Genomic DNA, 13,612 nt, shown 5'->3' on the forward strand with positions numbered 1-13,612 from the left:
CAATCACACAAGTAGAATCGATCTACTTGCTGCTCATCGATAATCATCACTTCTGCAGCTAGAGCTGTCAAGCCGAACCAATCTAAAACTGAAATTTTCATATTTTCATTTTCAGTTTGAAAAATTCTACATCTATACAAAATATTATATGTAAGTAGTTTTTATATTTTAATTCTTTGCACATTAAAAGATTAATAACCAATGCAACATGGTTTGCTAAAAAACTTCATTGATGGTACCATGGTGACTTATCATTTGAAATGAACCCCACAGTCTTTGCATAGCTATTTGCTTCTTGTAACAAGGACCAACTTTTGTACAGTTCGTGTTTGTTTTTATTTATTTATTTATTTTTACCCAAACAAAAAGAAACCAAGAAAAAAGAAATCTCTAACAAATCAAATTCCACATTCTTATTTCTGGTAAAACATATGCTGAGCAATTGAGCTCTATAAGTACAGATCTTTTTAAGCTTCCCGGATGTCTAAAACATCAGGAAGGAACATGTAGTGCTAATTTTCTCTAGAAACTGAAAACAGAGAATTCTGATTAACCAAAGACGATGAACAAAACCGTATGCCATGTTTAACACATCGGCATGGCCCCAAAAATTATTAGAAACGAAGAGGCAGCCATTCTCCAAAAATCCGGACATAACAAAATAACAAGTAGCATCAAATCCCAGGAAGAAATTCCTAACCAGGAGACAAAAAACTCAATTTAAGAAGCCTTTGGTGCTTTGTCGGGTAGGACATTATCGGGAAGGATGAGCTCAGGAGGTGTTTCCCGAACAACACCCAACATTGAATCGTATTCCTCATCCCGGTGAGCAAACTTCTTGCGGAGCACCTTCTCGAACTCAATCTCATCAAAACCTTTTGAATTTTCAGCAGCATGAACATTTGCTAAGTTGGTATAATTTGTGGCTGATTGGGAGATGAAGGCTACCTCTTCTTCTGTGAGCTTCCTTAGAAACTTTGCTGGATTGCCTCCCCATACCTGTTTTTAAAAGACACATATCAATCAATTAAAGTTTATTTATTCCCCGAGCAAATACATAAAATCTGCATTCAATAAGAGGCTGTTAAGATAAAGATCCTAAGGTTCTGTTTGATTAGAAAGAAAAAAACGGTGGACAGTGCAAGTGATAGAAAGTGAAGTGAGAGAAGAAATGGGGAAAAAAAAAATCTTGCAAACATTTGATTAGGATGAAAATTTCGCAAAAGAAAAAAAAAGAGAGAAATTTTGAATTTCTATTGCAGGTAGTCCCTTGCATGGACAAATTTCAAATTTCTTGTGGCTTCCTGTGTTTTTCTGCAAGAAACTAAAAACTTGGTTATCATGCTAACATGAGTTATACAAGAAAATTAACTTTCTTGTAGTTTCCACTAATTTCATTTCATGCCAAACAAACTCAAAAAAAGTTTTAATTTTTTCCCTTTCCCTCACTTTCTACCACTTTCATCCTAAACAAACTCAGCCTAATGGAGATGTCATGTTACACGGACTCGGATACGGGCATTGGGTGCGGGTGCGTATCTAAGGGTCGGACACTTCAAAATTAAAAATTAAGGATACGTGGATATGTATCCAAATTTGGATACGGGTATTGGGATACGTTAAATAATTTTTTTTAAAAAATATATATTTATTATATTAAGATGAGTTATATTATATAAATAACAAAATAAAAATTATTAAAATTATTTTAGATATAAAATAAATTATATTATATATGATAAAATAAGTTATTTTTATTTTAGACATAAAAATTATATTATTTATGATATATTATAGTATATAATTTTTTTTGGATGAATAATATTATTTATTATTATATTAATGTAATTTATACTATATGTTAATGTAAATGTAATATGAATAATGGATGAATAATATTATATATTATTATATTAATGAAATTTATATTATATACTAATATAATATAAAGAAGAAGAGAAGAAAATAGAACAAGAGAATAGAGAGAAGAAAATAAAGGGAGATTTAGAGAAAAGAGAAGAGAGAAGAGAACAAAGAAGTTGGCGACCGAGAGAGAGAGTGGAGGGAGATCGAGATCGAGAGACGAGAGGAGACGAAGAGAGATCGATAGATCGAGAGATGAGAGAGAAGACAGAGAAGGAGATCGAGAGACGCGAGAGAAGACAGAGCAGGACATGGAGATCGAGCATCGAACATGTCGAAACAGTCGAAGCAGCGACTGATGTCTTCGCCGTTTCGATAGGCGACCAGGTTCTCTCTTTCTCTCCCTCTTTCATTTCTTTTGTTGTCTGTAAAGAACCATGTCTGAGAGAGAACAGGCATATCTAACACAGATTCCACACCCGCACCCGTGTCGTGTCATGTCGTGCCGACACGGGTACTTCGCCCCAAAGTGCCGAGTCCATGTAACACAGTGTCACTTTGCTGGAATGAGTAATATCTAACTGTGACCTTGACTCCTAGACTCCATGCTAGCATGCAGCCTAGCCAAAACAAATAAGCAATGCTGTTGGCAATTCGTTCAACAAATACAAGATCTAAGGTACAAGATTAGAAGTAGCTATCCAGATATGTTTAAGCCTTTACTCACAACAATAGACAAGGTCTACACTAAAAGAATCTACCTAATGGGTGGTTAGCACACTTTGAAGTGTGAGGAATCTTCAAAGAATAAAACAAGTTTCCTCCAATTACGGCAATCGCTTCCACTCCCCACTCCCCCAAACATGATAAGAAAGCCACAGGATCATCACCAATTCCACCTCCTAGTTTTGAGTATTCCAACCATCAACCATGGCTTCCATGTCAACTATAAAACCGAAAATGATCATTTTTTATCTTCATTGACCACTTTAACTAATACTAACCTTTTTTTCATTGACTAGAGCCCAATATTCCTTGCATTTCATAGGTTGTGATCACACAACAGAATGGGTCAAATGAGATCCAATCTTTTCCATATTTCCCAATTACCAATGAAAATCAAAAGAATATCTATTTTCAAAATACTGAAACCATGACAATTGCTTTAATTAGTATGAAAACAGACACATAAAGTATTTGTTATATAATTCCTCGGGATTCTACAGGGATCCTGAAAAAAATGAATAACCCAAAAATCATGAAAAGTTTACAAACCTCTCCACAGGGGATCCTTGTATTCTGCCTCACAAGGGCTCCAGCAGCAACCATGGCGTGTTTCTCAACAAACACCCCATCAAGCAAGGTTGCACCCATACCAACAAATGCCTCATCCTCAACAGTACATCCATGTAAGACAGCGCTATGACCTGTTCAGTCCAACTTGAAATTGTAAGCAAGATGCAAAGTGAAAAAGCACTGCAGAACCAGGTATATATCAATTAAAACTCAAAAGAATGTCACTCACCTACAGTGACATTGTCACCAATAATAGTCGGCAAAACCTTCCCTGCAAGATTTGATTTGGCTACATGAACAAGAGAATTATCTTGTATATTTGTTCCAGACCCAATGTTGATGCTGTTCACATCACCTGCGTACAAGAACGAGCAACATGTGAATGCACACCCAAGTACACTGCAAGGAAGTATTTCATTTTTTTGGGCAGGGTTATATAGTTTAAAATACAGCTGGGAGAAAGAGAGGCAATAAATGAACATATACGGGCTGTTAGTGATTGGTTTTAAGAAAGAAATCAGTGCATAACACTTCCCATAGAAATTATAAAATAAAATAAAAAATCTCATTAGTTCAATGAATTATTCCCAATTTCATCAACCTACACCAAAGAAGGCAAATAGATACACCCTAAGTAGGTATATGACAGGTACCCCCTTGTTATTACATTGCCGAAAGCAAATTCATCCAATAAATGGTTCATAAATTAGAGATACTATCACATACAGTCCCATCCAACCACCATTGCTTTGTCAAAACAGCCACAGCCACAGCCATACCACCTCTTTATGATATCCAATAGCACATACATTTCCTCCATGCCACAAATTCCACCACCAGCAGCAGAAGGCCTTCAACCACCAAACCCTCACCACCAGCACCCCCCTCTTCTAAAATACCCCTCTCACCCTCTCCCGTCACTTTCAAAGTCACATTTCCAATACCTCTAGTGCTGTCACCTCCACCTTTTTGCACAACCAACAATTGTTGTATGATAATGTCATTACCTCAACATTCAGCACATAACTGCTCCTCTCACAAGGTCAAGGGGTCACGGTCAAACCTATCTGCAGCACTGGCAAACTCACCATCTTAGTTTAAACTTTGAAGATTCCAAGTATGAAGAATCTCAGTTAATACCACCCAGGACAGCTGGAATTACAAACTAGCTATCCAAAAAATAAATTTGTCATGAATACAAGTCTGTCATTCATTGATTAAAGTCAGAGGAATATGCGTTGTGATATTGGGTCTCCTCTCTCTTCTGTGTTAAAACCTATCACCTACTTCACCCACTTAAACCTACTCCACTAAACCTAACCCACTACACCACTACCACCTCACCTACTCCACTAAACCTAACCCACTACACCACTATCACCTACTTCACCCACTTAAACCTACTCCACTAAACCTAACCCACGACACCACTACCACCTCACCTACTCCACTAAACCTAACCCACTACACCACTACCACCTCCACTTCACCTACTCCTTACCTACTACACACTCACCCTCTTCTATATATAGGAATCATGAATCATTGTAATAGATCAATATATCAATCAATAATACAATTCTCTATTTCTCTTTATACATTAAATTTTCTACATGGTATCAGAGCAAGGTTAAGCACTTAGTATTTTTCGCTTCACCGGCGGGCGGCAACCTCGCCTTGGCCGCCCGCCGGACCTCAACCTAATCTGCTAGAATTTTCTACACATACCTTGAAATTTCTTCGAGTCCACCACCACTGCCTCTCCTCTCACTGTTGTCCTCCCATACACCACCGTCTCGATCGTCTTCATCTACAATGTTGCAGTGAAGGATCTCAAGCGTGGTTTTGTTGCATCCAACTCAAAGGATGATCCAGCCAAGGAAGCTGCAAATTTCACCTCCAGGTTATTATTATGAATCACCCGGGTCAGATTGGTAATGGGTATGCTCCAGTTCTTGACTGCCACACCTCCCACATTGCTGTCAAGTTTGCTGAGATTGATCGTCGATCTAGCAAGGAGATTGAGAAGGAGCCCAAGTTCTTCCGTGAACATGCTCTCCTTCCTTTTACTCTTAGAGTGAGGCAGATGATTTGCTGCTGTAACAAGATGGATGCTACCACTCCTAAGTACTCAAAAGCAAGGTATGATGAAATTGTGCAGGAAGTCTCTTCCTATCTGAAGAAGGTTGGTTACAACCCTGACAAAATTCCTTTTGTCCCCATTTCTGGTTTTGAGGGTGACAACATGATTGAGAGGTCCACCAACCTCGATATGATTACACAGCCCAAGAGGCCATCAGACAAGCCTCCTCTTCTCCACATTCTTGATAACACCAACAGCAACAGTTTGACGCATTTATTAGAGAAAAGGTCCAAAGGCAGCTCCTGTCAAAGCTGATGCTCAGCAGGCTGTACCACCTATTGAAGTGCCAGCACTATCCTTGCACATGGGGGGCACCCACTCATTTCTTTATTGTTTTCTTTTACTCACCCATGTGACCCACGATGCAACCTATACTTTTTCTTTTCTTTACACTCTTGTTCCCCACTTTCTTTATTATATATATATATATATATATATATATATATATATATCTCTTTTTATTATATTATATTTAAAAAAAAAAAAAAAAAATCTTCATCTCTACTCCGTTTGATTTCCAACTCCATTATTTTTATTTTTATTTATTTTCTCCAAACCACTTTCCTTATTTCCTCCATCTTTCATTTTTTGATTTCAAATATATTTTTATTATTTTTTCTTTATTTTTCTTTCACATTCTTTTTAATCTTTTTCCAATTCCCTTCATACCATATAGCTTTGCACACCAAATCATATTTTATTCATCTCAGGAATCAACCCCGATCACAATTTTACACACACACACAAAAAAAAAAAAAAAAAAAAAAAACCAACAAACAAACAAACCACCACAACACACCCGCACCCACAGTGGGATTTTTCTTCTCTACTCTGCTGCAGGTCTCTTCTTCTTGCTTTTCTCTTGGGTGTCCCTTACCGGCGCTGCCTCCATACTACCCTCTCCACCGAGCACGTTCACTCCACCCTGCTCCTCCACTACAGCATATGGTGGACCTCCAAATCGGAACATCACGGTAGCCTTCCGCTTCAGCTCCTTGTTTTCCGCCTTTAGCACACTTATCTCTGCTCGCGCATCCTTATACATGCGCTGGAGCAGAGCCAATTGGCCGTTTAAATGCTGCACCTCATTTGTCCTACTCTGCAGCCGGTGCGACAAGTTTGTGACTGCCGTCATCGTCTCCACACAGGACTTCAAAGTATACTGATTGGCTTCAATGTCAGTTTGCACTGCCATTTTTTGCTCCACAGACCGCATAGGAAAGTTCAACGGAGCAAACCCTGGGGCGCTTGGTTGAGGTTCACTGGCCCCCACACCAGTTATCTCTCTTGTTGACTCGTTAAGGTCTGGAAAGAGAGTGAGCAGACCACGGGAAGACGAAGCCATTTTCTGGACAACAGAGTGTCTCTCTCAGAAATCTCTCTCAGAAAACAGAGTGTTACAGAGTATCTCTCTCAGAAATCTCTCTCAGACAACAGAGTGTTACAGAGTATCTCTCTCAGAAAACAGAGTGTTACAGAGTATCTCTCTCAGAAATCTCTCTCAGAAATCTCTCTCAGAAAACGAAGAGTTTTTCAGAGTTTTTCTAGCAGGTTTTTGTCTCTGCTTCCAAGCCTCAGCCTCCGCTTCGGTTTATAAAGACCATGACAAAGAGGCCGACACGCGTTCTGTCGATCACGTGCATCGCCGCGTGTCTGGCGCACCTTTTGATGGCACGCCTTTTTATGGATTGGGCACGCCTTTTGATGGCACGCCTTTTGAAAACATGGGCACGCCTTTTGATGGCACGCCTTTTTATGGATTGGGCACGCCTTTTGATGGCACGCCTTTTGAAAGATTGGGCACACCTTTTGAGGGTGCGACTTTATAAGGGTCCGACAAGACTCTGTAAACTGTCCCGACATTGATTCCGGTTAGCTCCTTTATGGGTCCGACAAGACTCTGTAAACTGTCCCGACATTGATTCCGGTTAGTTTCTACAAGGGTCCAGCAAGACTCCGTAAACTGTCACAACAACTGTCACCACATTGTCTGCTACAACGGTCCGACATGACCCCATAAACTGTCTTCTACATCGGTCTGACACCGCCATCCAGTGTCCTCTACACCGTTATGACACCACCATACAGTGTCCTCTACATGGTTATGACACCCCCATACAGTGTCCTCTACAACGTTATGACACCACCATCCAGTGTCTTCACCAATGGTCTGACACGACCATACAGTGTCACCTATCCTCTTTTATTTTTATGTATTTTCTTATTTTGTAAATCTCTCCAAACTCAAGTTGGTTAGTTCCTATCCCCCTTGAGTTTGCGGGGGGCTGTTAAAACCTATCACCTACTTCACCCACTTAAACCTACTCCACTAAACCTAACCCACTACACCACTACCACCTCACCTACTCCACTAAACCTAACCCACTACACCACTATCACCTACTTCACCCACTTAAACCTACTCCACTAAACCTAACCCACTACACCACTACCACCTCACCTACTCCACTAAACCTAACCCACTACACCACTACCACCTCCACTTCACCTACTCCTTACCTACTACACACTCACCCTCTTCTATATATAGGAATCATGAATCATTGTAATAGATCAATATATCAATCAATAATACAATTCTCTATTTCTCTTTATACATTAAATTTTCTACATTCTGCTATTAAACTGTTGCAACCCCATTTTAAATAATTTCATCACTAACCCTATCAGGCTATCCTCTTATCGTTAGCTCCAGGCTTCTCACCAATCAAATAATGGGAACTCACGATTTGAATGTTCCGAGTATGGAAGGTCTATGGTCATTTGGGCAACTTATCATAGACAGTTTTGTTAGGATGAATCTTGTCTGACCAGTGGCCTAAAATCAATCAACAAACACATTGATTTATTCTATACTTCACCAAGGTCCCATTGCATATACACACCCAAGTTCATTCTCTATATTTGGCATGGACATCCTCAGTGCTTTACAATCATAGAAATTTTCCATATTCACTTCAACTTATTGTTTACATTAGAACATCAACTGTTAGAAGATGAAAGCAACGAAGCATTCTAACCCATCTTCGAAGAAAAATAGCTAAGATCATCTCATTCATATACTAACTAACCAACTGTTTCTTCTTCTTCTTTTCTTTCTTTATTTCCTAAACACATTTTCTTTCATAAATAATCCAAAGGATTTGGTCTCACAAAATACACAAATACCCAGAAGTACAGTAACACGTTAAAATGTACGAAAATCCACAGAACATGCCTGATCAATTTATGCCAATTACTTGTTGAAATTGTATAATCATAAACTCAGGTGATCTATATCACACTAAAAGGCATTGCAAATGCAAGGTTATCCATGTTTGCCAGGTTCACAGCCACTAACCAAATAGGTTCAATTTGGTTTTGAACCATGACATGTAAAGAGCAATGGAACCAATGTTTATGTCATGGAATAATAGCAATATAGCATTGTCTATATGAGCAACAATGCTTTCGAGAATCTTTTTATAAAAAAAAGAAAAGAACAATGGCAACATCCACTCAATCTAGATTGCCATATTACTAGAGTTGTTTCCCACGTCAACAATGCAAGGGCTAAAAAAATACATATGGCCATGTGGGAACCTTGGTGAGCCCCCGTGGGGGATATTGAAATACAAAATATTCTCGAGAGGATGGAGGTCAAGATGACATGTTACTCTTATGCCCTTTTAGCTAGGCAGCTGCAGAACTAAAAAACAAGACCTCGACAGAACCTTCCAATTTAATTCAGCAGGCTATATGTTTGTAGGAACTATAAGAAAGGAGCAATGAGAAAGTTTTTATCCTGGAAACAACATGAAGAAGCGTTAAAAGATGAAACAACCCATGTGCTTTCTAGTTTTCCTATAATGGTAGCACAGATGACCATGCTCAAATATAAACTTGTACTCGATGGGAAAAGATAGAACATTACGTTAACACTTATTCAATGGAAACAAAAAAGGTACAAACTTCTATTGGGATCTGCAGAATTAGCACTGAAGCAGCTTACTCCTTGATTGTTTCACAACTTAGAAACATTTTGCTAAAATACCTGTCAGGTTGGAACGAACACTCCAATGAAAATCCAATTCTTGAAAGCAGATAATGTTAATCTTGAAGTGACTTAGTGAAAGCAATCAATTACTTCAAGAAACATAAGTGCCTAATAGCAATTGAACCACTGAGTGTCTCACATCATCAGAGATAGCTATATGATTTGTTAAATAACTCAGTTATATACAGAAGTCAGTTATGCAGAAGGTTATATGGTAGGTTAGGTGCCATGAGAGAGCTCCACAAAATAATTTGATTTAATCAAGATAATGGAACTCTAATGGTAGTTATATTATTTGAATAAGAATGATGGTACCATAAAATCTGATTTCTATCATTTCATTTGCATGTCCAGCCTCTGATACAAAGTTCACAGTTCTAAATCCCTACTTAAATGCCTGACTCTGAAGTTCTTACTACTGTCCGAATCTATGTTGGAATTCCACTTGTAGCCCTAAATTAAGAGGAATTATCTTGCTTATATTTTAAAGCACAGAGGTAAGAAACAGACAATCAATACAAAAACGATTCTAGTACTGCAAAACTAAAAAAAAGAAAAGAAAAGAAAAGGGATTGCACACTATATATTTCAGTAAATCATTAGGAGAAACAAAAGATAGAAGGAACTCAACAGCTGCATTGGGTTTATAGGCAATATTCAGGGGGGTGACAACCCAAAATTGATTGACATTGCAGCTTACCTCGAAGAACACATCCATACCAAATAGATGAACCTCTTCCAACCTGAACATCTCCTATAATAGAAGCGCTAGGGGCCACAAATGCATCCTTATCAACCACAGGAGCCTTGTCAAATATGTTCATAAGTGTCCGATGCCTAGACACTAAGACAAACAAGATAAAAATAAATAACAAGATCCGAAGCACGGAATAGAAGAAGTTTAGTTCATACATATGAAACAAATTAATTCACAAAATAAAAGTATCATTCAATAACATGCTAAAAATGGTGAATAATGCCAGGAAAGATTTGAAAATATGACTAAAGTTGTGTTACAAGGACTCGCGTACGGGCATCGGATATGGGTACTTGTCTAACTGTTGGATTCATCTATCCTCAGGCTGAAAGACACGAGGACACAGCTAAATTTATATTTCATAAATATGGCGTTCATTTATTTACGGTAAAATGGTGCTTAGAAACTAACATATAATTTTTCATGCATAGAATGACAGACTTATATATAGTTTTATAGAAAACTCTTCTACTTAAACTTATTTGTCGGGTCATGTTGGGCACATATCTCATCCCAAGTCCAAGCGTCAATTGTCCAACAATATTCCACAAATTTAGAAGAGTCCATGTAAAGATAGGACTAAACTAAAGCATAGACTTCTACAACCATAATGAGAATACTTGAGAGTTAAGCAAAGAAAAGTAAATTAGACAGTGAATTAATTCACATATTAACACATTTTTGCATAAAAGAAAATGTGAATTTCTTGACAGCCTGATTCTTCAACAATACCAACAGTGTAGCTCCACAGAGAATGTAACAAGGTCACGACTTTTAATTGCACCTATCTGAATATTTGTAATAACCATGAGCTTGTGTGTTTTCATAATTCAATGAAATAGACAACAGAATTTTAAGAAGTGGTGGTATATCTTCGACACCTTTTACAAATGAGAACAATTTGCAACCATCATGTTTCGTTATTCAAATAGACATGAATTGTGCATCAACCACTATCATTTCAAAAGAAAAAACACAATTTTAGAACCTAAGTATCATGTCATTCCACACAATACAATGAAACAAATATGCGTGCCTATATGACCAACCAACATATAGTTTTGTACAACTGAGCATATCTTTAAAGCCAACAATTGCATCCATTTATTATAATTGACATATATCTTCAAAAAAGTCCTCTCCTTTCTTCTTTAATAAAAATACTTGTTAGTCTCACAAAAACTGAAACATTTCCAAACAAAAACCCATTTTGTTTAGAAAATCTCCAACAAAATTATTGCTCTAATTCATTTGGCAATAGTACTGAGAATTAGTTGCATTCCCCATAAATTTATTTATTTATTTATTTTTTAAATATCTAAAATGGAGCACAAGAAGATCATATTCTATCAAGGGCAAATTCAAAACTGACAAGAATAAGCATCAGCTCACTGATTCTAAATTTTTTATAAGTGTGTGACAATCAATTAGTCAAACCTAGAATTGGAAACACAAGATTAAATAAATAGCCGATATTTGTTGAAAATTTGGAAATCTAGGGCAAGAAAAGGAATTGATGTGGCGAAGATCTAACGGGGAAGGGGAAAACATACGCTGTTCTTGGAAGTAGTAATTGCCTTGGAGGCGGCAGCCGAGACGATCGATGGCTTGGCCGGTCTCGCGGATCCAGAATCCGACGGTGTAGATTGCTCTTCCCAACGTCCCCATCTTCTTCTTCCTCACGAATTGCTTCTTCTCGAAATCAAAGCTGTGATTTTTGCAGGAATGGCAAGAGATAGAGACTGGTTTTTAGCTGCGGTGGTGAAGCATTAGGTGTGAATCGTAGAAGACGCTAGTGTGTGTGTGTGTGTGTGTGTGTGTGTGTGTGTGGGGAGAGCACAAGGCAATGACAGGATTGTAAAACTTTTTTCTACTTCCACGTAACGCTGCAAATCAACAGAGCGGTTCGTAAATAGACTCAAACTCGGTTCGATAACAGATCGTTTGAATTTGATTCGTTAATTTTTTTTTTTTTTTTTTTTTTTTTTTTTTTTTTTTGTGTTTGAGGCTGAACTCGTTAAAATTTTAATAAATAAGTCTAAATATTCTAAAGCTTGACTCGTTAGTATCGTTTAATATTTATTATTTATATATTAAATAATAAAAAAATATGTATAAAAAATAAGATAAATATGCTATTTATATATTTAAAAAATATAAATGTAAATAATAGTTAATTATAGATAGTACATTTATATAATAATGATAGTAAATATTATTATTTTAGTAAAATATGAACTTTTTTTAGTATGTTTATATATATTGTATATATAATTATATAATCAAAGTTTTAATTGTAACTGTAATCTCACATGTAAGTATGAATTTATAAATTTTTTAGCTCGTTAAGGCTCGAACTCGGTTCGTTAAATTTTTATTCAGCTCCAGCTCGAGGTCGAGTTCATTAAAATCTTAATAAACAAGCCTAAACATACTAAAGCTCGACTCGGCTCGACTCGGCTCAGCTTGTTTGCAGCCCTTCCACACATCATTTCTTCTCATTAGGCACAATTTTTTTTTTAATTAAAATTATTTAGTTTAATAATTAACTTTTAAATAAAATTATTTGATTTAACTATATGAAAAGTCATTTATTCAAAAGTTGATTTTCGATCCAAATAAAAGCAGTGGGCTCCTCTTCGGTCCTTCATTGTATTGGAGGGTATTGGTGGATCATAATTCAGATTCATTTCAGTAATTTAAATCGTGCAAAGTGTAAAGCCTGTCAACTTCATCATTTCCATAAAAAATTACGATGATAGAATATCGATAGTCATTTGATTAAATCACATTTATGTCACAATTTATTTAAAAAATTAAACATGTCATTGACGGAAATAAGATGTGATGAAATGTCTATCAATATCCGATTAACAATATTTCTTGTAAAAATAATATACTCGACGAGCTTTACAGATTAAATGATTTACATTATCGAAATGGACCCGAATCAGGACCCACAATGATTGAACAGTGCCGTTCAATTCGATAACAGATTAGAGAAGAGCCAATTCTCAAATAAAAACTCCTAACTTGCAACCGGCAAGTTGTTGGTAATTTTTTCAAAACTCAAATCACCTATTACTTTCTACTATGGTGCTATTGCTAGACACATTTTTTATTTTTTAAACGCTCCTTTTATTTATTTATTTATATTTTGGTAAGAAATGCTCCATTTGTTTTAGCTTGGGAAAACAAACTTATTACATAAAATATTTACATGAATTTTATTGTATCATTCAAAATGACGTTAATGGTGATGGTGATGGTGATAGCAATAATGATACTAGCAATGGTGGTGTGCTCAAAAATTGACAATCGTGGCAATAAAGATAATTATGAATAAATGTTATCATTTAATCTGAAAGTTCTACTCAAGAATTTTTATTTAGCCTAATTTGAGCATGATAGGGTGGGGTGATCACCGATAAGATTTGGGCTTGAGGGTTTGAAGCCTGACTTCACTCCTTGATTTGTAGCCCTAGTCTACATGCTC

General features: G+C 36.8%; 1 protein-coding gene and 1 long non-coding RNA gene across 3 annotated transcripts; one reads left to right on the forward strand and one right to left on the reverse strand.

Moving 5' to 3' along the window:
- Window positions 1-391: 391 nt before the first annotated feature.
- Window positions 392-12,049, reverse strand: LOC114318815 (gamma carbonic anhydrase 1, mitochondrial). Of its 2 annotated transcripts, none has more exons than XM_028265784.2 (5): window positions 11,670-12,049; window positions 10,060-10,203; window positions 3,389-3,514; window positions 3,139-3,290; window positions 392-999 (listed from the first exon to the last, which is right to left on the reverse strand). In XM_028265784.2, the coding sequence occupies exons 1-5, from the start codon at window positions 11,782-11,784 to the stop codon at window positions 721-723; spliced, it is 816 nt and encodes a 271-aa protein (XP_028121585.1). In that variant the 5' UTR covers window positions 11,785-12,049; the 3' UTR covers window positions 392-720. The 2 variants fall into 2 exon arrangements, with proteins under 2 accessions (XP_028121585.1, XP_082749586.1); XM_082893460.1 differs by having other exon boundaries at window positions 3,389-4,420; window positions 7,935-10,203; window positions 11,670-11,930.
- Window positions 4,280-7,282, forward strand: LOC145801759 (uncharacterized). The gene is made up of 2 exons (XR_014343409.1): window positions 4,280-6,750; window positions 6,795-7,282. It is a non-coding gene; the product is annotated as an uncharacterized LOC145801759 (long non-coding RNA).
- Window positions 12,050-13,612: the final 1,563 nt, after the last annotated feature.

The sequence above is a fragment of the Camellia sinensis genome, chromosome 1 (assembly GCF_055761805.1).
Source record: "Camellia sinensis isolate YWXY chromosome 1, ASM5576180v1, whole genome shotgun sequence".
NCBI lineage: Eukaryota > Viridiplantae > Streptophyta > Magnoliopsida > Ericales > Theaceae > Camellia > Camellia sinensis.

Coding starts and splice junctions, on each gene's coding strand:
- LOC114318815 (XM_028265784.2), bottom strand. CDS start 11,784: ATGGGGACGTTGGGAAGAGCAATCTACACCGTCGGATTCTGGATCCGC. Junction 10,204..11,669: donor TTACTACTTCCAAGAACAGC/GTATGTTTTCCC, acceptor TGTTTGTCTTAG/TGTCTAGGCATCGGACACTT. Junction 1,000..3,138: donor CAAGGATCCCCTGTGGAGAG/GTTTGTAAACTT, acceptor TTTTAAAAACAG/GTATGGGGAGGCAATCCAGC.